Consider the following 24697-nt stretch of genomic DNA (forward strand, 5'->3'; position numbering starts at 1 on the left):
GGGAGCTCCGAAGGAGTGCTGATCTGGCTATACCGGGGCCATAAGAAGAGAGGGGATGGTTGTAGTGGGTAGGCAGGCGGAAGCTCGAATCCCATACTGCCCGACTCTGTAGGGCCGGGTGTCTGTTGGAGATTTCCACCATCTCGGGCACAAAAAAAAGGTTAGAGTTTGCTGCGTTAAACTTAAAAGAATGAACGAAAGCTAGAAAAAAGCCCAAAGAGTCGGACGCAGAATTTTCAGTACACGACAGCAATTCAGATTGTATCTCGCTCAATGAAGAACGCAGCGATTAAGAAAGAAGACTGGCAACATTTACAAATAAAATAAGAATTTCTGTTTCGATTTTTGTTTCATTTTGTGATTTATACTGTTGATTTACACGGTGTTATATGTGTAGGTAAGATGGCACTTAATTAAAGAAATTTAACGAAATAGACTTTTTTCCGTTCGCATACTCCGCGGTGCCGCAATTACAGATGTTTTAACATGTTAATGCCTTCTCCGACTGATGCTCGGATATTACCGGTATTTCAAGTAGAGATCTATGACATCCTGATCTGAAGGTCCAATAAGAAATTTCATTAAAATTTATCTGTGCTTGTCTCGATCAACTAAACTGAAAGTTGCGTGGATCTGCCCCCATCACCCCTAATCGTACAATAAGGCTGTTAATACAAAAGCGGCATTCAATACAGCGCCCTCTATCAGTAATAAGAAAACGAAGACAATATTTGGATTTTGCGCAATAAAAGAAATTCCGCATACGAAATTTTGCCCATCTCTGTCCGAAAATGCCCAAAAACCAAAATTAAAAATGAAACTTCGACACCTTCTAGTTCCTAAACGAAGACATTGCTGACCTACATTCATAGGATCTTTTTGTGATAAAAACAGTTACAGATTGATCCCTTGGAAAATGCACGTGTATTTAATAACACACTGCACATTTACAACACTATATGTATCTAACTATATACAGGATGTTTCATGAACATACCGACAAACTCTCTAGAGATGTAGAGATCATAAAACGAGTATTTAGAACCAATAAAGCTTGGTTTAAAAATTGCTCTGTTTCCCAGATACAGGGTGTTTAATTTTTCTAAAAATATTTGAAAAAGAGTTTGGGATATGATTATAAAATTCTAGACACGCTATGGCGGGATAAATGTGCACTTTTCTGAGTAGGCAGAATATTGTCGTTTACACCAGTGGCGGCTGTGCGGCCATTCGATGGGATGTTTTTGATAAAAAAAAAGGTACGCCACTGAATTTTTTTAATACGAATATTTTCTCGTAATATTCCATTAATTCTTAATAAAAAAAAATATTTTGTTGCTTCAGTAGCTGTTTTCGAGATAAAAGAAACTATTTCTCATTCATGTGCCTACCAAAAAACCGGTGTACGTTTTCATGTGCGAATTTTGAAAATTATTTAAGAGAAATTTATTTTATTTTATTTTAGTAGAGGTGGAGGACATGAAGGCGGGCATTTTTCGTTTAACAAATTGTCCGCAAATGAACGATTTTGACTAGAAGAAATAAACTGGTCATGTGATAGCAAAATGTACTACAATCCAATGCTTTATGGAAAGGCACATAAATCTATATAAAATAGATAGAAAATAGATGATAAATATTTTGTAACAAATTTTCAAAATTTTAGCCATCACGAACCCTATGGAAAATCCCAGGAATAGTGTAGAATAGTTATTTGTCGCGTCGTTATCGTGGAAAACCAACGTAATTTTGTTTTAATTATAAATTAAACAAATACATAATAAATAATAATATTAATAATAAATATAAATAAATAATAAAATAAAGCACTTCTTGACAGGTTAAGTAAAATGCAATTTTTTTTTTCATAAATAACCGTTTTTTCAAATACGAGCAACGATTTGAAATTTGAAGAACTTGCTGGTACGCACCTAGCTTACGGTGCAGCAAATTACAATGGAAAGGAGGTTGCGCGTCTTTGCGAACAAAGGTACCCTAATTGGTATCAACCACATCACACAACATTTGCCTTTATTCATTGTGACGTGAGGGAATGTGGAACAACGAAACGTTCTGGAGGAGCCGGTCGCCCACGAACAGCTCGTAATGGGGAATTTGAAGAAGAGGTTTTACGCGTTGCGGATGAATATCAAACTACGAGCGTCTGCGCTACTGCTAATCAAACTGGATCATTTGGAACAACTTAGCGCGTACTCCGTGATCAACCACTATACCCCTACCATAAATAAAAGGTGCAAGCATTAAACGACAATGATTATCCCCATCGATTGCAATTATGCCAATGGTTTTTGGCTCAGAAGTTGAGGGAACCACACTTTTGAAGAAGAGTATTATTTTAACGATGAGGCATGTGTCACACGTGATGGCTATTTTAATACCAAAAACGATCACATCTGGCAGGACCAAAATCGTCATGAGGTGGTTTCGAAAAAGTTCCTGCAACAATTTTCTATAAATGTGTGGGCTGACATAATTGGTGAGCGCATACTGGTTTATATGCTTCCCACTCGTTCAAACGCCGCCAATTATCTTACTTTTCTATGTGAAACCCTTTCTGAATTGTTAGAAAATATTCCTTTAAATATTGGAAGAAACACGTGATTTCAACACGATGGGGCCCCTCCCCATTTTGGTTTAAACGTACGGCAGCGTTGACATCGGAGATTTCCCACCCAATGGATTAAAAGGTGCGACTTCCTGGCCTCCTCGTTCTCCAGACCTCAGTCCACCTGATTGTTCCTTATGAGGGTATATCAAATCGTAGGTTTATAACACGCCAAGTCGTGACCAAGAAGAATTTCTTGCATAGGTAATGTCAGCGTTTACATACATGGAAACCATTCCTGGAATCTTACGCAGGGATCGCGAATCCATGATTGACGGTGCGACGCTTGTGTCGAGGAAAATGGCCGAATTGTGTTACAAAATAATTATTATTTATTTTATATTGATTTTCGTGCATTTGCATAAATCATTAGATTACAGTGCATTTTGTTATCACGTGAGCCCTTTATTTGTTCTAGTCAAACTCGTCGATTTGCGGACAATTAATTAGGCAAAAACTGTCTGTCTTCGTGTCCTCCACCTCTACGAAAATGAAAACTGAAGGAAATGATTCCCGAACAATTCTAAAAAAACCGCACTAGCAAAGCTCTACCGGTTTTTTTAATCTCGAAAACGGTTACTCGAACGACAAAATGGCAAGAGGCCTTTTTTATTAAGAATTAATGGAGCGTTATGAAAAACATATTCGTATTAAAAAAATTCAGTGGCGCACCAAACTTGTCATCAAAAACACCCCGACGAATGGCCGCACAGCCGCCGCCGGTGCAAATGGATGTGTTCTGCCTACCTGGGCGCGTGCGCACCTACCCTGCCGTGGCGCGTCCCGAAGTTTACGGTCGTGTCCTAAACCGCTTTTGGACTATTAAAAGAAAATTGAACACCCTGTATCTTGGAAGCGAAGCGATTCCCGGCCTAACTTTATTCGATCCAAATGCTTGTTTCCACGAGCTTTAAACCCGCTGAAAGGTCGCCGGGATGGTTATGAAACACCCTGTTTAGTGTTTTCCATATTCGTACTGGGGAAAAGTGGTCGTACAATGATTGATCGTTCGTTATTCCCTCGGCTACTTCCGTAAAAGCCTCGTTGGAGGCTTCTCCGGTGGAAACGAACGGTTATTTGATTTAGGTACCTATTAATTCGATGATCCGTATCGAATTGATTAATCAAAAAATTAACAATATCGCCATTGTGTATAGTTAATCCAATCCAATCTAGATAGCCGCAACCGATAAAACAATGGAGCGTAATGGACTTTTTTTTTTGTGCAAGGCCAATTTGATATTACCGGCCTTTACCGATAAGATTATTTTAACAAGAGCGTAAATTAGTTAATTTTTTTTTTTTTTTGCAGCGATCATAATAGATAATGAGTCTTCAGATGTTATGCATTGAGGTTTTCCTAGCGCGGGACTCCACAACAGCATACCTGAGACGATTTACATGGCAGTTCAAGCATTTACGGAATGTCGGCTGAGCTTTAAGTAATATTTCATGTAAGTATCCGAAGAATGAGCTAAAATTTAAATGCTTTCAATGCTGAATGGACCGTTAATATTGCGATTAGATCGGCGGCTCGAAACTGTACAGGTTACGAATATCAGTATGCGCCCTTAATAATTGTTTCAATGGCGTGGACTAACGGGACACGTGATTGGTTCTTCGCATTCGACATTTTTGCCAAATCGATGATATTGGCGGAAAATTGCCAGTTTGCACACTGTTATTTCTGTATACATGCAGCTCATTGCCTCTATAATATGTATCGTAAAACGTCAAGGAGCAACGATACATTATTCGAGTTAATGGATTTCGATTCGATGTCAGACCCTCCTCAAAAACAGCTTAAACCAGTGGCTACCTCCTAACAAAATTAATTAAAGAACTTAGGAAAACCTCGATTATCGTCGACCGGACGCCTGCTTCTTATTCACTTAATAAATAAAATTTGAATTTTTCCATCATTGCTGGCTGAGTTTCACCCGCCTGAGCCTGCATACAGGGCGTCTCTAAATACCGTGCTCGTATTTCACGGTGCAACTCCTCGGGTTGCTTCATGAAGACAAGTTCATATGCGCACACGCAGGTACGTTGGCAACGTCCCAAATTGTTACCGAATATTGAATTTTTTTTTCAAATCGTCATTAGTCATTTTCTCAAAAGTTCAATATTAGTTCAAAAATGCGTTAATGAGACGCAAAATCCCGTATCTTAATAAGAAAAATAATTCCACTGCTCGGCGAGTGGCGTGTCTGCATACGTACACACTATCCAATATTATTTGCAAAAAAAGTGATGCGCCACTGGCTTTTCTTCTCGGAGCATTTTCTTTAATAGGCGGGTCAATCCTACATAAAAAGGTCTCTTTATTACTTAAGATTCTCTTACTTAATTCCGTGAAGATGGTGAACTTTGTGAATGTGGAAATGGCGGCAATGCATGACGTGTATGGTCCTGCAAAAAAGGCCAGGCTTATCTATCAGGAGGGATATCCTAACCGTGCTTTGCCAGATAGCCGAATATTTTCGAATTGACGTCGTCGGCTTAGTGAGGCTGGTAGCTTCCGTGAGTCAGTCGGAAGTAGGTCTCAGCTAGTTAGAGCATCCCAAAGGCTTGGTCTGCAGGAAATCGACCAACGTCCCAGGACGAGGACGAGGAAGATCGCTGCAACCCTAAATATTTGGCATAAAACTGTCCCACGAATTTTGGTTGATTTCTTTCGTTATCATGCGCTAAGAGTGCTACGAGCGTTATTTCCCGGAGATTTTCCTCAGCGAATGCTCTTCTGTCAGTGGTACCTGGAGAATTTTGTGGGAAACCCGTGCTTCGAGCTGCAAACCATGTCCACAGATGGCGCAAATTTTCCAAAAAATCCTATTCGAAGACATATTAATACTTATATGTGGGCAGACGAAAACCCCTATGTCATAGCTGAAAGCCATTTCCAAAAGCAATTGTCGATTAATGTGTGGGTAGGTATTATTGATAATCATCTTTTAGGCCCATATTTTCTGTCAGAACGCCTTGATTGACAGTCTTACTTGCATTCACTTCGAGAAAAGCTACCTTTGGTGCTTGAAGATGTAAATCAAACGTGATACGTGCACGATGGAGCACCTACTCATTTCAGTGCAATTTTTCGCGAACGTTTATATGCAGTTTATTCCCGTCGTTGGGTAGGTCGTGGTGGATTGCAGCAATGGTCTGCAAGATCCCTTTATCTTAATGGCCAGGATTTCTTTCCGTGGGGTCATCTAGAAACTTGAATTTGCAATTCCCGTTAATGGCCTACAAGATTTAAGAGAGCGAATTGTTGCTCCATGCGAAACAATCCGGAACACTCCGGAAATATTTGAACGAGTGCGCAAGTCCGTGCGCACTTTGACTGAATCGTGCCTATCAAGCGCAGGTGATTATTTTCGATAATGTTTATAAAACGTTGATTTATTGAAGAACGAAATTTAAATTTGTTCTGAAAATGCACACATTAATTAAAAGGGCTTTTATTGTTTTAAGCAAGAATGGGTCCTCTTACGAGAAAAACGTACGAGGCCTTCTTCGAGTAGAATTGACCAGTCTGACCAGAAGAAGTATTCCGAGGAAAAAAATGTGCGTGACACTTTTTTCGTAAATAATATTGCACCACAAGTTCATATGCAGGGACGCCACTGGTTAAGCTATAGGATTACTTTCCTTATTAAAACACGGAGGTTTATGTTCTATTAACACACGTCATAATTGAAAGTAATATCTAAGCACTTTCTGGGAAGTTACGAAACAACGCTTTGAAAAGGGACATTTTAACACCGAGTAGTTAAAAATTTGGACAGTTCAGGACATATAGGGTGTTTCAGAGTTAACTGTAGACACGCTACTAGGGGTTAAGAGCACTTCACCATGATTCAAGTTCACCGATATATCGTAGGTAAATCTCGGTTCATTCCCGAGTCACATGGCGTTTTCCTTTTTTTTTTATTGAATGACTTTAGAGTCATAAGTTTTGACCTACTCGCTATAACTAATTCAAATTTTGGGAGTAGTCACGTCTTAGCATAAACTACAAGATACCATGGACAGAGTTTGCATATTGCAGGTCCGGACTAGGAAATAGTCTTTTCAGAAATTTGGATGCTCTGCATATTATTTTCTTTATAGTCACGTGAGGTCGTCAATAAAGCCTTAAAAGCTATCTTTATCACATTAATTTCACAACTCCCGCATATGTCAGTTCGTTTCAATGACAAGAAATTTTTTGAAAGAATTTAAATATTTAACAATTGTTCGAAATGAACGCCATTTTTGCATTGTAATAACAAAAAATAAAGTCGGATAATAACAATTATAAAATAATAAAAGGAGTTACGAGAGATGTTCAAAATGACTTCCTCTTCCTTCAGCTCAGCGAAAGTTGCCTTAATGCCCTTCGCATAATGTCGAGATTATTTCTAATTGTCGCAGAGCAGTTATGTATTCTTTGAAGGAGCTCTTCTTGTGTGTTTATCTCTCGTTCATAAATCTCAGATTTTAAATGCCCCCGGAAACAATAATCCATCGGATTGAAATCTAGCGATCTCATCGATTCATTTCCGAGATACAGTTTACTTTATTTTGTTAAATGATTTAAGTTTACTACGCAAATAAGGCTTTTCCTCGTTGGTAAGTAACGTCAGATCTACGACAAGCTTATTAATAATTTTGTTTTGTGAAAGCTATTCTTGGTTACCCCTTTTCATTTTTTCGATCATCAAATGGTTTATCATGCCACGATGCCTGATTTATTTACAATTCAAGAATGTGGCCTGCTGGATCACCAGATTTTAATCCACTGGAGCATTACTCCTGGGGGCATGTAAAATATGGGTTTGATGAACGAGAGATAATCACGGGAAATGAATGAACAATTCATTCTTAAAAGAATAAATAGTTGCTGTGCGACAATTAGAAATAATCCCGACATTGTTAGAAAGGCAGTAAGGTAACTTTCGCCGAGAGCAAGCATTCTGAACAATTTTTGTAACTGTTGTTTTTTGTCATGTTGTAATTGTTACTATCTATTCGTTAGAACAATACAAAGATGGCGATTATTTCCAATAATTATTAAATATTTAAACTTTTTTCAAAATATGTCTTGTTTTTGAGACAAAACGATGCGTGTGGAAATTACGAAACTAATGCGATAAAGACAGCCCTTTAAGGCTTTATTGTAGACTCCATATGATTTAAAAAATATATACATGCAGGGCATTCAAATACGTAAAAATTTCTAAAATGGCTATTTCCTACTCCGGATCTGCAATATAAAAGCTGTCAATGGTGCCTTATAGTGTAAGCTAAGACGTGACTACCCGCAAAATTTTAATTAGTTATAGCGAGTAGGTCAAAACTTATGACTCTAAAGTCATTCAATAAAAAAAAAAAGGAAAACGCCATACATCTCGGGAATGAGTAGAGATTTACCTACGATATGTCACAGAATTTGAATCGTGGTGAAGTGCTCTGACCCCTGGTAATGCATGTATAGTTAACTCTGGAATACCCGATATGTTCAAATGAACTTTTGTTCATACGATTATGTGAGAAATTACGCCCTGAAATGGTAGTACGACATTAAGGAACACCCCGTGTAATGACTGCGACCCCGTATCAGCTGAGTGCAGGCTATCTAATAAAAGGCGAAGCTATAACTCAGTTATTTTTGAACGGATTTTGATGAACTAGAAATGAAATAAAATGATATTTTTTGGATTACTAAGTAACGTTTAAGGTAATTTTTTTAAAACTCAATTTCTTGTGTTTTAGGTGCCAATTTCAGAATTTCGAATGGAATTCCGATTGTTTTTTAAATTTTTTGATAAAAAATATTTTTCTGAATTGGATGACGTACGACAAGTTAATGCTAAAACAATTTTTAACTGGACATTTTTTTTATATTTGAATAAAATGAGTTATGTAGTCGTCTATATCGTCACGAGGCCATCCGCGTTATCCTGTGGTCGTCTGCATTTCGTCCCATCTTATGCTATTAGATCGTCCTGTAAAAAGAAACCTGGTGCCATAAACACGAGGGTTCCGTATGATACTCAGCGATAAACGCAAGATAAAACCGCAATTAACAATTGGAACTACATCACTTTCCCTCATAATTTTCGGGGTAGAGAAGTGGCCCAGCTCACAGGAGGTTAAAAAGATGATTAGAGAATAAAATTCCTCTATTATGATCATTGGCTTTCAAGTGTTGTTCTTTTTGAGAAATATAGGCATAATATTGGTGTTTCTTCAAAGTTCTTCGAGCTTTCTCTATGGACGAGCTGAATGCTTCAGTCGTTTCTCTTCCTGATGTTTTGAATTATCGTCAGCACTCAGCACTACGTGGAGTTCTACATTTTCATCGAAATCTTGCAATGATTTTTTCGGGTTTTTTAATGGGTGTTTCATTTAATAATGCCGATTTTTTTTGGCAAAATTTTAACGTTTACTTCTATAACAAAATAGATTGCGCTCATAGTCGAAGCATTGGCCGTCATTAGCGATGACTTTCTCCCATCTTCCCGGCAAAGAATAGATTTCGCGCCGAAGGGAGTTTCCATTTTTGGAGGCCAATCATCAAACCATATTTTTATTTCCTCGTAAGATCGGAAGTGCCGTTTCGAAAGTCCGTGTTGCACGGACCCGAATGAGCGATAGTCCGAAGGGGCCAAGTCCGGTGAATATGGCGGGTGAGGTGGAACGTCTCATTTAACGTTTTCCAAATAGCGTTGGACCGACTTTTCAACATGGCACCGAGCACTGTCGTGCTAAAAAATGATTTTATCGTGTCGTTGAGACAATTCGGAACGTTTTTCCTTCGATACTCGGTTTAGTTTTATCAATTTTTTTCGATATCGATCGCCTGTAATCGTTTCACCGGGTAAAGACAGCTCCTCTGCTATCCCACCGACCACACAGTAAAGCCTTTTTTCAGAGTATATTACGCACTGGTCGTGATATTGAAGGCTGACCTGGATCTACCCACGATTTTTTTTCGTTTTGGATTGTCAAAATAGATCCGCTTCTCGTCGCCTGTTACAACTCGATGGAAAAAACCCTTTTTTTCTGTTTGGCAAGCAAAATTTCACAAATGGCTTTTCGTATTTCAATGTCTCGTCCCTTCAATTCACGTGGAATCCATTTGCTCTCTTTCCGGATTTTCCCCGATGAGCGTACACGTTGGAAAATGGTGAATTGGGAAACATCCAGTGCTTCTACCAATAGTTTCAACGTTTGAGTGGCGAATAAATCCTGCAACTCTGCACCTTCAAACTTCTCCGGCTGTCCTGGACGCTCTTTGTCTTTTACCCCAAAATCGCCAATTTTAAAGCGTTTAAACCATCGCTCACAACTTTTTTGGGATAGAGCGTGTTCCCCATGAGCTTCAACCAACAATCTGTGACTTTCAGCTGCCGTTTTTTTCAAATGAAAGAAGAAGGTTGTTAAACTTCCCCGCAAAACGTCTTTCTCTGGTACAAAACTCGCCATATTCAAAGCTATGAAGAACTATGTTTGTGCATAATAACAATTAATGCTAATCCGGCTCTTAATAGCGTACGTTTATCTTACGAAAACACCATAGATGTCGTAAGTGTCTAGCAACAAATGTACTATTAATGCCATCTCTTGGCTAAATCGGCATTATTAACTGAAACGACTATTAAAAGATCCATAGTGTCATAAATTTTAACAAACGTTTAAATTTAATACGATTATACACCTCTTTATTAGAAAAACGGGTAGAATGAAGACGCACTGCGTCACCGGAGTTCTCATTGCTTCGGACATATGCTTCGACGATATCCATAAATTCACTGTTCATCTTTAAATAATTTCAACTGAAATTGACATTTGATAATTCTCGTCAATAACGGCACTAATGATCATTTTTGTTGCATTCAAAGACTAATTCACAATAATCACAGTTACTGCATGACGCTCACACAAAATTATGAAGAAAAATGATGCGGTTCCAATAGTTAAGGGCGGTTTTATCTTGTCCCTTCTTGCCGGGTACGATACCGGCTCCACGTGTCTAGGGCGTCAGGCGACTTTGTCCAAGATCGTACAACAGGATGAGATGGAATGAAATGCAGATGACCACGTGACAACGCAGATTACCCCCTGACTATGTAGACGACTACATAACCCATGATGGCCGAAATTTTCATTTTTTTTTTAAATTAAAAATTGTTTTAATAGTAACTTATCATGCAACATAAAATTAAAAAAATATATTTTCTATTAAAAAAAGGTTTTAAAAAAATACCGAGCTGCATTATATTGGAATTCTGAAGTTGAAGCCTGAAGCAAAAAAAAAATTTTTTAAAAGCTCAACTGTGACGTCACTTAGTAGTCTGAAAAACATTATTTTATTTGCTTTTTAGTTGATCACGATGCGTTTATAAGTAACTGAATTGCAGCTTTTTTTGGGACAGACTGTATACGACAGTATTATGATAGGCGAGGAGCAATTTTTCATTAGAAACAATCTCCGATATCAATAAACAGTAAAAGTTCGGGTCACAATCTACATTGTCTACATTTCGCTATACGAGACCAGCCCAAGCCCATTAAAAGCGTGAGATCAGCACAAAATAAACAATACTCAGATGTTCGGCGAGCCGAAACAATAAGTGACCCCATGACCTCACTAGGCTCTATCCAACAGAAACTGTCCTCGGAGACCTAAGAGAAAGCTCAAGTTTATTTGTCAGTTGAATCGGTTGGATTCTGATTGGTTTTTAATGCACTTTTGTGAATCCCCTGAGAGGCTAAGGTCGGTTCTATGCGAATAGCAGATACATACTTAAACGCGTCAGTTATTAAGGACCCATATTTGCAGAGTTATGCTTTAAATATGTTTAACTAATAGCTAAGCACATGTTAATGACAGAGTGTAAAGTATTGTAACAATCAATCTACAGTTAGAACGTAGTTTTAGCTAATTATTGTGGATCAATCATGAAAACGTAATCTATCTGCTTTCCCGCGCTCGCGCGGGTATCGGAATCATCTTGATGGGCGCGTACCAGCATTAAGGCTTTTTAAGAGGCGAGTTGGACAATGACGGTTTGGCTGATTCGGCTGGCACGTTATACATTACCCACTTAGGTATTTTTACAACCGCTGACCATTTTGTCGTTATCATTCAATACGGCGCTGCTTAGCAACCTTGTCCTACCTGGTATATTGCCTACGGCTTTTAAATAATTTATAAGGGGAATTTAGAATTATTTCAAATTCCAGTCGCAATCTCGCGGATGCTTCAAGCAACGTAATTTGTTTGAGTTTTTTTTTTTTTTTTTTTTTATGATAAACTGCGCACTTTCACCTTGACTTCTTGGGCCATGTCCGATGTTATCAGGTGTCGTAGATTCAGGGCGTTGTGAGGGTTATGCCACCTGGCAGATCACAACACGTCCATTACAATAGAGAGGACAATCGATTCCTCACCGCCAAAAAAATCGCCGGGGCCCTAGACGCTTGACGGGCCATTCGAGCGATTCCGCATCTAAATGACGCAAGAACCATATGATCTTTACTATTTTTTATGAAAGATTTTTCAAAATGCGTCGTTTTGAGATCGTTCAAATGCGCAATCGCGCAAATCGAATTTTAAGAATGGGCCGCCAGGCTCGTATTCAGAAGTCAATGTACACGTCGGTACTCCTTGCTCGCAACTCTGGCTGTTTCTGACGATCCGGAATTAGTTTTTTATTGACGAATTTAGAGTTTTTTTCTTAACACGCATTTGAGAATTTTGAATTATTGACGACGCCGGTGGTAATTTCCATAAATTATGGTAAATAAGATCAATTTATTATTAATAAAAGGTTCTTTTTACGATTCAGTGATTCGACAGCTCTAATGTTGATTGTAGAAATTCCGACTTCAAACCCGTATTTTTGATCACGGCTATTTTTCGCGAGGAACACGAGGAGTTTTCCCACTATCCAAAACTTGTTATAACGTTGCGTTGTTGTCCAAAAATACAGTCATAAAACGAAATTTTAATTTTAATTTCTACACCCTATATATTTAGAACTACGTCATTGAGAGGATCCTTGTTAATATGACCTTTTCACCTTGACATATTTTAATCCTCCATTCAACGGATGCTTTATCAGCTTCACATTCGCACGTATGGAGTCCGTGAGGAACAAAACCGACATTTTTTTCTTTTGATATAATTTCATATGAACACGTTCACTATGAGTCTTTCATGATATACTGTATGATATAAAACCGTTTTTGAAATTATGTCTTTGTATGTCAATCACAATTGGCAAAGTTCCGATTGCAATACGCGTTCTTTGTAAAATTGGAAGCAAAAGCTTTAATGGAAAAAAATGCCGTTTTTTGGAAGTATTTCTTGCTAGAATTCACAAAATTCGGACCTGGAATTAAATCATCGTCAAAGCATTAATATCATTGTCCGTTGGCATTTTTTCATGAAGTTGAATTAACCTCTTTACTTCCTCCACAATTGTCCAACACGTATAACATACATCTGCTGTGAGAAATCAGATTGTTAAAGTTTTCAAGAATTTGTTCATAACGTGTGAATGCAATAAAATGTTATTTTCGCTTTATTACTCAATATCAATAGAAACACTCTCCAAATGATACATACAGTCCCGTTACTTAACCTCGAAATGATCGCTTGGGGGAATCACCAAATTTAGTGTATCCCAGTGCTCCCGTGATAGCGCCAACGTTGCCAATTTGAACCTTTTTTCCCTACATATTCGAACGGGCGGGGTCTATCAGGTCAATATGTCATATGAGAGCTATTGACATAAAAAAAAAAATCATTTCCGCATTGAGGAAATAGTTGTTTTTTATGTTCCTCCAAGGCTCCCTGAATATCTGAATTTGCACCAAACTATTAAAAAATATATAAAGAATTTTCTTTTTGTCGCGGAGTCACAGACTTCACCCGTCAAATGGAGCGTCTCCCCTTAAAGTTTGTCTATTTTACATGCTCGATTAACACCCTGTGTACCTCTACCAATGAAAAAATCACATCGTACTTTTCCCAATAAAAAAGCTGCAAGATTGTTTAATTCACTGAAACCAACGAATAAAAACAAATTAGAAACTTACTCATCAACCATCCGCTTATTCAAATCCAATCCGTTCAATGTACTAGACCAGTGGCGGTCCTCTCCGGGAGAGCAAATACGCAATTCCTCAAAACTGAGGCTCCGATTCAATGCACTATCTTTATTAACACTAACGTACTGCAATCCTAAATTGTTAGATGGAGCACTGGGAACGGTGTTCGGCAGAGGCGGGGTGTCGTCCAAGAGCCGAGTCGCTTGGTAGTACGATATGGCCCAGTCGGGAGGAGTATTATATTTGGGAGCAGGCTTCGGAGGTATCGGAGGCTTTGGTGAAGTTTTACTAGAGTAACTTGATGTTGGTGGAGTGTGTGAAGCCGGAAAATTGCTACGCGACTTCCCGTATAGTTGTCTGTAGTATTTTTCCTGGTCGCCGTACATCCAACAGACCTTCCACCATTGTTTGCACATGAGCACGTTGGCCGTGGATGGGTTCTCCCTCTTCAGGGGTCGATTGCTGAGAGTTGTGGGAGGCATTGTGCGTCTGTTAAGTGAAAACGTTAAAGAAGCCGCAAGTTTCGATTTCGAAACGGGAACGTAGCAGGTACTCTGTTGGCAGTAGCTATAGCTAATGGAAAACGAATTTAAATGTTGCTGGCCTCAGGCGGGCCTTGCGTTGATGTAGGCCGAAACGAGCCTACGCTGATGTCGAAGTTCTTTTGTTTTATTTGGAAAGCCAGAGGCGTCCGTAATTAGCGTTAGAGAACTGACCGTTACGGCTTTAGCAAAGGATGGAGGAAGAAGCTGGGTGTCCCTTTGGGTTATTTATAGTTTCAAAATTGATCGCAGTAGAAGTTCTGCTTTGTTCCTCATCTATTTTATAATGCGGGATTTATGGTGCCCGACTTCAATTCATTTCTCTAATTCACAATTTTAACTGATGATTTTTAGTTAGTAGTGCTCACGGACGTTTGAGAATTGAGTTCGCACGTATCGCCCGTTGCACGCTTGTCGAATTGACGTACATCCTCAGTTTATTACACGTAATTTTTCTCCGATGGTTGTCAGTCTACATTTCAACAAAAATGGCTGGTGCTGTAGAAATAATATGATCATCCATAGAGTTGCAATAGAATGAAATTCGTTTACAAGACATTCTAAAAGGTTTAATATGTATTTTTTGTTGAAGCTCTAACGGCTCATCTACAATGATACGCGCGCCGCCCGATAAGGCAAACATTTCGCACTTTTTCCGTTTCTGAGATGCTGCCGATCATTTATTTCCCGGTTTTAATGAGCCCGACATCTTGTTTACGAGGATTCCTTTTGCTTCGTCTGACTGCCAGGAATTTAACAACTATTTCGATATTACGTCCGCTGCTTCGTCGCAACTGAGAACGTCGACATTTCCAGATACTGTGAAGTTGCAACTGGTAAAGTTACGTACTAATCAGCAGCATGGGTCGAATTTCAACGGTTCAAACTCACAGGTACCTCCCGACACCGTTTAAAATTCCTATGGCCGCTTTTTTGCGCGCACCTGTCGCTTCCACGAAATTTACGAGAGAAAACACGAGGTACTCGGCTTGTACCCCGCATCGGGAACCACGCCGCACGGACAAGGCCCGAAGAATGTTTATCGAGTCCGATGCTTATATTTTGTCACCAGATTGTTTTTTCTTGCAAGAAATGCACCTCTTTCAGGCATCCACGAGACATGCCAATAGACATTGTTTTGATTTTTTACGTTGCCCGTAAATGATGACTTTAAATGGTTATTTTCTGGTGCCCGGCAAAGCGCTTTACCGTAAATATTTGCGAGCTGAAAATTTTACCGCACGCGTGCGCCATCAGTTTCACCGCACAGAAATGAAAGTGATCTGTGTCGGTGTCAAATGTTTATGGGCACTTGACATTGACGTTGGGCGTTTGACATTGGGCACGTGACATTGACGTTGGGCACTTGACATTGACGTGTGTATGGATAAACTTTTTAACGCGCGTGTGCGAATACAGATTCTATCGCGGACAAGTATTTAATTGAACTTTCAGAGACCATCAAAGGTAATGCACATACCCTCAAAAGAAAAACACTATATTGAACACGTACGAAAGTATCTTTGCCTCGTGCGATTACCAACCGAAATCTGCTTTGCGTCGTTTAGGCTGCTGCAGCAGTAAAGTGTCACTTTACACATTGCATATGACTTTTATTGGTAATGATTGGGGTCTGTGCTAATGGTGTTTCAAAGTCGCTGGGCAAGGAGAAAACGCAAGATGTCGCAGGATGGTTCCATGGTATACCTCAAGATAGCTTTGTCTGACTAACGGGCAACATTTTATAGAGCATGAGACTGACATTTTTCTCTTCCCAGCAAACATTACTTTGGCAAACAAAAAAGACACCTTAAGCAGCACTTAAATCTTAAATTCATCGAGAAACGATCTTATCGATTGCTGGTCAGCTTTTGCACGGAGAGTTCAATTATTATTTGACCGGGTAGGCGGGAACCTTTTAACTTTTTTTCTTTTGGTGAGCGGTCAATGCGTCACTGTTTCACTGATTTCGCAAGGTGAAATGAATCGATCGTCCGAACCATTATTCATAGCCTCCGCGGATCCAGTTTTACTTTTATTTACAAGAAGCCCTGCTCGAGCTGTATACAGTGTGACCCATAACGCCCGCATCACGTGGGAAATTCCTTTATTTATGAATTTGAACGAATTTCGGCTTCGCCTTTAGGCTGTGCTTCAGAAACGATGACAAATGATCCCAATTAAAAAAATCGACACTTTAAGGCATCTCGCTTTTTTGGGATACCCTGTAGGGTTGTCACGAATTTTTAAATTTGCCTCTGTTAGCCTCGTGTACATCCCCATAATAGATTTTTTCGTGAAATTACAAGTAAATTCATAGGAGTCCGATGGGCTGTTAGGTGGATGGGTGTTGCATAGATACAAACATTTTCGAGAAAAGAGAACAAAACGTTATAAAGGAACAAATTAATGATAAATTAAATCAAATACATTTTACGCTATTTGGGATGCGCAAAACTGGTTCTGTGAGAAAAGCAATTTTGCGTCCCTGTCCATTATTTATTATAATATTTTTTTCGTGTTTTTAAGCAATTCGGAACAAACTGAATATTACGATTTTTTGGTTTTCATAACGAAAAAAAGCATTATTCAAAAGATACAAAACTTTTTTTTTTGTAATATTGAGCAATGTTTTTTTCTTAGACGATCCTATATCCGCCTGCATCGTTTCTTGAGATATTGAATAATTTATCAAAATATAAATATCCGTTTATTATTGGTTTCTTCCTATATCTTCCCTATATTATTTTGAGTCGCTAAAGCATACTTTTACAGAGAAAAATTTGCCTCGTAGTCGATCCTCTATCTACCTCTATTACTGCTTCGAGTGAAGGATTTATGAGTGATATATTTGAGTAAAGAGTAAAATGAAGTTTCTATTCAATTTGGGTTTTCCCCGTTTAAGAGTAAGAAGCTCTAGTTTTTACAGGAAGCAACTTTAAATATATTTTTAGTCGGTACACTGCAGGAACATTTCAATTGTATGCAATAAACTTTGTGCCTTATACTCCATCGGCTTTGGAGAAACCAAAAAAACAAATGACTGTCTGTAACTGTCAAATTGTAATTTTTCTAAAAATTTTTTAAATCTCCCATTATTTCTCAAAATTTTGAAAAATCACGACGAGAAAAGTTTCTTAGTTCCTCATTTTCAACTCATAAGCCAATTTTCAACTTTCTCGGGCGCCTTTCATTTAAAAAAATCTCTTGTATTCCTGAATTTTCTAGACATTCAAATCGATCAGCAACGTCGTAAGAAGAATTGCAGTATATCAAAGTCACCGTCTAAATGAGGATTCCTTAGTTAAGGTCACAATAAGTTAATTTTTTTCAAGAAAATGTCAAATTCATCAAAGACGCCGAGCATGCCTTGATGCGAAGTTGATCTAGTTTATGAAGAAAATGTTCAGGTTATCTTATTCCGGCATTTTCGTGAAGTTTATTGATATAGAATTAGTCATAAAGAAATATCAGCGTAAAATGGCGGCATTGCGTGATATACATATGACCGTTGCGGAATGACGCAGGAGCACGGCAAAAATTTTTTTTGATGGCGGCTGCCCGAGAAAGTTGAATGTGGGCAAGGGTAGAAGATAAAAAACTTTTTTCTTTGAGATTCCTCACAATCTTGAGAGGTGATGGCAGATTTTGACGGTTTTTGAAGAAAATTGCAATTCGACGGTTACGGGCAGTCATTTCCTCATCGGTTTGCATGCCATTTCCCATCACGTCTGAGGCACATCCCGAGGGCAAAGTCGAAATTTGCCCACGTTCATAAGTAAAAAATTTCCCATGCCGATGCAGACTTTACGGGTCGCGCTGTATAAGTGATTTTTCGTTCGTTCGTTTTCGGAAGAAGCTCGACGACGAGCATTGCGAATTAAGTCAAACACGCGGTTTTATGGTTTCCATATGGTACCATCGCGGTGTAAAGATTTTTAATTGGAATGCTACGTGATCGCACCGTGCCACTGCAGAATCCCGACTATTTTCATTGCGAATCGCGAGCAACATCGCATGAAATTTACTTTCAATGTCGCGGCTACGATTGCGAAGAAAAAAATCGGTAAATCTGTAAACGAGGCGAAGAGTACCATAATAATAAATCGTCGACTCGGGGTTCCATAACAATCGATAAACAACTCGAACCTATTTACAAAGCTATTTCCTGATTTAAAATCAAATTGGCTGCTTGATGTAACCGTCGGCCAGCCGGTTCGTGGACGTGGGCTATTCCTTCCTACCTCGACGAAAGAGTTTAAAGCGAAAATGACCATTCTTAAAGAAGTTTGTTTAAGTACCGACGGTTCGGTGCTTGCTCAAAGTTAAAGCTAATGGCGAGTACCTACGACCGCATTCGAAAATATTCGTAACAACGACGGTAAGGAAAACGCGGAAGTCCTTCAGCGAGGAGTTAGGACCACTGTTGAGTGGCGGACACCTAAACCCTAAAGGGTGGCACTGACCTAATCAATGGCACGATTTAGATAAATCTTCAGATATATCATATTTACGTTTCACAAGGTCAACATATACCGTGTGTGAAACTCGAGCACGGTATTGATGGCTTTAGGGTGCTTTTTTTATTAGGTGATAAGGGTTGGATTTAGATGAAGGGAATGTGAAATTAGCTAGCCTTGCCTAGGCTGGCTTTCCGAGTGGTCATCGGTTAGAATATACCGCATGAGACGAAAAGGAGGAATCATTTCTATAACCTATTTCCAACAACCACAGTGTGCTAGATGACGGCCAATTTTTTGCACATATTTTGTATTTTGCAAGTTTCATATACAGTGGGGCGAAAAAGTGTTTGCACACTCCTTCCGTTTTCAATGTACGAGGAAGAATAAAACTTACAGTCATTTTAATGATTTTAATATGCACGGTGTTAGGGAAATAGCTTTCGCAAACTCAACCGACGCTTAAGAACACAATTTTAAACGAAAACTTTTGACAGTTTTTGTTAGAAAAAGGGTTAAAGTTTGGCAACCGAAGAACTAGATTGAACGGTAAAATTTGAATAAATGTGTCAAAACGTGTTTGACAAGTACTGACTGTTTCACGTATAGCATTAAGTTAATTAAGAATGACGTTGCCAGAAGCAATTTGAAACCTAACTAATAGCTAAGACTTTACTGAAATCTAACTTGGCAACGCTGCTTTACACATAGTATTTATTCTGATAATTTTTTGCATTTCCGATGGGCCCAAATTGATTAGTGCACTCACTGACCTTTAATTTAACAGTTCCTGACTTAACTTCGATATAAAATAAAATATGATTTTGATCCATGAAGAGGCTTTACAAAATTCTGAAGGCGAATTTACGAGAATCGTTATCCAGAAAGGCAGCTTCCAGCTCGACAAACATTTGTTCAATGTGCCCGAAGACTTCTGCATTCAGGTAGCATAATGCCTAAATACCAAGGACGAGGTCGAGCGCGAGAAGTCCGTCCAGAAACTGAAGAAGAAATGTTAAACCTTATGGAAGAGGGTTCAACAAGAATGGAATTTTCACAATTTTCACAATTTTCACAATTGGGCGGAAGAAAACCTTCACGCAATAACCCAAAAAAAATTTCAAGATGAATTTTCGATAAATTTCTGGACTTGGATTATGGGAAATCAGCTTATAGGGCCACTTGTTTCACCCCAAAGATTAAATGGACAATACTATTTAAACTTCTTAACCAATGATTTGCCAAGTTCGTCAGAAAATGTGCCTCTTTAATTGCGTGCGATTATGTGGTATTTACATGATGGAGCTCCAGCACACGTAAGCCGTCCAGTTGTCGAGCACATAAATAGTAACTCTGGAAACTGATGGATAGGAAGAAATGGTCCCAATCGTTGGCCTGCCAGATCTCCAGATCTTAATCCTCTGGATTTTTTTCTTTTGGGGTTTTATGAGAAATTTGGTTGACGCTGCCGAAATAAGGGACGAAAATCATTTGTATTAAGAATATTCCAGGGATTTTTCAGAGTGTGCGGGAAAATTGGGTAAAACGATGTCAAGTTTGTATACATTCAAATGTTGAACACTTTAAACGCTTAACTGAAAAACCCAACAACAATGAAGTTGTGAAGTGAATGTGGTGATAAAGTAATGGCGTGATGTTACTACATATGTGCATACATAGGTAGGTGCTATTAACAGTTGACAATAATATCTTAAGGGAAGTAGTTTTATCTAACTAATGAAAAATTATTTAATTTTTTTTTTAATTAATCCTTTAATACTTTAACAAAATACCTATGTAAATACGTAGTCAGCGATCGGAAGAAAAAAATTCGTGCTTAAAAACATAGTTTTTGTCGCTGTTTAGTATCAAAATAAACAAACACAAGATTTCAGAGGTGCGACGCGACGTTGCCAATTTCCAGAAAAATAGCATAATTTCCGATCTGTTTTCCCGGGAAATGGTTGGATTCAGGACACCTGTTGTAAGGAACTTTTTTTTGTTTAAAATGATGTTTTTTATAGTTAATTAAATTTATGAAAGTTATTTCCCTAACACCCTGTATACAATACTGAAAAATTAAACAACGAAAACCTCTCTCAAAGAAGTATTTGCACATTATAAAATTATAAAAAAAAAACGTAAACTAAATAAAAAGTAATTTTTAACAATTAGTATGCATCCTGTTTGCATCGGTAGTGGCCTTCAGCCTTCTGGGTACTGAAACAATGAGAATTTGAATGTGTTCTAAAAGGATTCCGGGCCACTCTTCAAGTAACACTGTCTTTAGGCTCCCTTGCTGGAAATGTGCCGTTTTCGAATTTGCATGTCCAGAGTGTTCCACAAATTTTCAATAGGGTTCACATCAGGAGACTGTGATCGATTAATAAGTCTGTGGGAAACATTGTACAACAACCACTCCTTCGTCAAATTAGCTGAATGTTTCAGGTCATTACCTTGTTGAAGGAAAAAATTACTTTCCATATTTAATTTAGCAGCATTTGGCCTTCATTTATGGCGCAATATGCCGATACAACTCTTAGTTGTCATTATTCCATCAAAAATGCCAGATTTTCTACTCCATTGTATTCCATATACGTATCTTCTTCAAATCAAGACGATTCCTCCACCACATTTTATTGTAGATTTCAAATTTTCTGACTTCAGCTCTGTGTTCAGTTTTCTCCACACAAATCGTTCCTCACTTGAACAGAAAAGACATAACTTACTTTCATCGGAAAACATAATGTTCTTCCACCACTCCAAAGGCTTTTGTACTTGGACTTTGGTAAAGTCTAAACGTTTCTGAGGACTTTTCTCGGAGATGAACGGCCTTTTCCCTGCTATTTTGCTAAAAGTATTTGCCCCATGAGGAACGTTTCTTATGATTTGAGGGTGAACGTTCTTTCCTCATGTTGTTGCGATATCAGCCGCCATTATTTGAGCGCTAATAAACGATTTTTTTTTTGAGTTTCTTAAATTAAAAATTGTTTTTGTCGAACGTTGAATTTGTTCGCTCTCCCGAAACGAAGCGTCGGTTCTTCATATCTTTTTACTACACAGGGTGTTCGGTAGGTAGAGCAAGATAGGTTATTTGAGGAGGTTATTCCGATTTGACTTAACCAAACATATCTCTGCGAGCATTCCTTGTCTATGTTAGGGCTATTAATCGATTATTTGAAAATATCGCGGGGTTCTGGCTCTAAATTCCTCCTGAGATAACTGTGAGGAAACGGCAAAAGGCTGTTATGAATCCCCTCGCATTTCTTGTTTATGTTAAGATCATTAATCGGCATTATCTGAAAGTGGTACAGGCTTCGGTACCAAGTTCTTCCCAAGGTTAATGCGGGAGAGAGGATTGTTTACAAGTTCCTTTAGCGTAGGTGAGGAAAGTGATTAAGGGTTTGGTACCCGTGAGCAAAAGAGCGGAAGGCTCTCCCATCCTATCGGTTCTCTCATGAAGAGGGGATCGGTTCGAGGTGTTGACACCGGGTCGTGTCAGGGATTCCGTTTTTGGGCTTCGAGAATTTGTATCGTTTTTTTCCCCACTTTCCAGCCACGGACCTTACATCTATCTATGTACCAAGTGTTATAGTTTTCCTGACAATTAAGTTTTTAATACTTTTCAATTTGACCGTGCTTTCCTACAATTAACGAATTGCAGAAGAACAAACCTTTTTACCACAATAAACTTTTCTGTCATGTTTGAATAGATTTTTTCAATTATTTAAGCCATAAAATCCAAAATGGCTTTGTTACTCACCCAGAACTTCATAAACATGATTTCCCTAGCTGGTAATTCAGCAAAGATTCGAATTCTAACATGGATTTTGTTTGAACGCTTAGGTGTATGTTTATTCAAATTTCCTTAGGCACTAGTTCTTCAGCTCTTATGGAAAGTTTCTTAAGACACATGTTAAAAATCAGAGCAATTAATTTTAATAATTTTAAGAACCCACCAAGCGCATGCGCCAAAACTTAGGCTAGTCATTTATTACCTTACAATGATTTTTCACGATTTTCGAAGTTTTTGGTTTTTTATCATTTTTTATACTTATATAATAATAAAAATAATAATAATAATAAAAAATTATAAATTTTTAAGAAAGTCTGGATATTCGCATTGAATAACACTTAACAATGTAAAATAATATTTTATTCTTCCAAATGTAACAAAAAACAAAAACATAAGAATAAACGGACCTTTTAGCTGACTGTGATTGTAGAACGTCATTGGACATTATTGCAATTGATTTTACCAATAGTAAATTGTTATTCTTTAATCAGCGTGTTCCATAACAATAATTTTTACGTTTAAAGTCTTAAATTTAAATTACGCAAATTGACATCTTTTACCAACGAGGAATGCGCTGATATTATTTATTGTTATGGAAAAACTGATGGTAATGTTGAGGCACCTAGGCGGTTCTATCAACAGAGTTTCTCGAACTGTCGAACTCCACATGCAGACGTATTTAGCCGAACCCATCGTGGCATTAGAGAAACTGGATCAATTTGCCGCAATCGAGATTCCATCGTCAATCGTAATAGACCTGAAGAAGAGCAAGCCCTTCTTGCCCTTGCAGCAGATCCAACAACTGGTGTTAGGAAAGTGGTGAGGGAGGGCGACACCTCAATTTGAAAAGTCTGGACAGATGAGTCGAAATTTACTAAAGAAGGCATTACAGCCTACCATAATTTGCATTATTGGTGTAACAAGAGTTGCATTCCTCATGTGAAAAGACAGATTTCCCTTCGACATAAGTTTAACGTTAACGCGTGGGGGTGAAGTTATCGCTGATCGTTTCATTGGAGGGCACACATTACCACAGAATTAAAATGGAGAAAACTATTTAGCTTTCCTGCAAGAAAGTCTGCCTGCTTTGCTAGAGGATTTACCCTTGGATTATTGAGATATGATCTTTTAACGCAATGCCTGTTCTGTCCATCACCGACGAAGGGCATGTGAATATCTAAATCGAGTGTTTCCTAATCACTAGATTGGGCGAAATGAGTTCGTTCTCTGGCCTGCCGGGTCTCCTGACCTTACGCCCGTTGATTTGTTTGTACAGGGTCCCATGAAATCGCTGGTGTATGAAGAAGATACAAAATAGAAACCGTTTAATCGCCGGAATTAATCAAGCTACCAACGAGAAATGCGACTCGGTATCACCATAACAGCCATAAGGTATGCAGCACCTAGGTGTATTCAGAATGGTGGTTTTCGTTTTGAACATAATAAATAAATATTTTATGATTTATTTACGATAATTTTTTATTTTTTTTTAGAACTATCTTAAGGTAATAAATGGGTAAATTTTGACGAATACGCTTAATGGATACTTAAAAGTATTAAGATAATTGCGTTAAATTTCAAAATGTTTCTTAAAGAACTTTGCATAAGAGCTGAGAAACCATCGGTTAAAGAAGTTTTTAAGAAATTTAAATAAACGTCCGTCTAAGCGTCCAAATAAATCCACGTTTGAATTCGACTCTTTGTTGTACTATCAGCTAGGAAAATCATGTTTTTTAAGTTTTAACTAGCTAACAAAGTTATATTTAAATTTAATAAAAAACAAAAATTCCTATCCATACAAAAAACTAGTCGAGACGATTTTGCAAGTAAACGTCAGGGTGCAAACACCTGTTTGGGGTGCATTTTGAACGTTTTTGATTATAACCTTGTAGACCCACAATTTTATCACGATATTTATCATGAATTATTCGTATTCTAGTTAAACCTCATTTAATATGATATTACAAATGACAATAGGTTTTCACAGTGTTCTTATACAGGGTGTTTCAGAACAGTATGTCATAAATTCAAGGGGTGATTCCACGAGCGATTTTGAGAAAAAAAGTTCGTATGAACTTAGGTCCGTTTTCGCTTTCTGTCTGAAATACAGGGTGATAAGATTTGCTATATTTTTTTAATAAGTCCGGACCTGCATTAAAGATTTTTA

At 38.2% G+C, this 24697-nt stretch overlaps 1 protein-coding gene across 3 annotated transcripts in view; it reads right to left on the minus strand.

Moving 5' to 3' along the window:
* LOC136348127 (protein espinas-like) overlaps positions 1 to 24697 on the minus strand; it is a 242359-nt gene that overhangs the window by 81529 nt on the left and 136133 nt on the right. Inside the window, exon 2 of one of the 3 annotated variants that reach the window (XM_066298729.1) lies at positions 13721 to 14221. The exons of the other annotated variants lie outside the window; for them this stretch is intronic. Coding sequence (XP_066154826.1) covers positions 13721 to 14214 — 494 coding nt within the window. The 5' untranslated portion in view covers positions 14215 to 14221. The remainder of the gene's footprint in view (positions 1 to 13720; positions 14222 to 24697) is intronic. 3 annotated transcript variants of the gene reach the window in all.

This window comes from Euwallacea fornicatus, chromosome 31 (genome assembly GCF_040115645.1).
Source record: "Euwallacea fornicatus isolate EFF26 chromosome 31, ASM4011564v1, whole genome shotgun sequence".
In the NCBI taxonomy this organism is placed as follows: domain Eukaryota; kingdom Metazoa; phylum Arthropoda; class Insecta; order Coleoptera; family Curculionidae; genus Euwallacea; species Euwallacea fornicatus.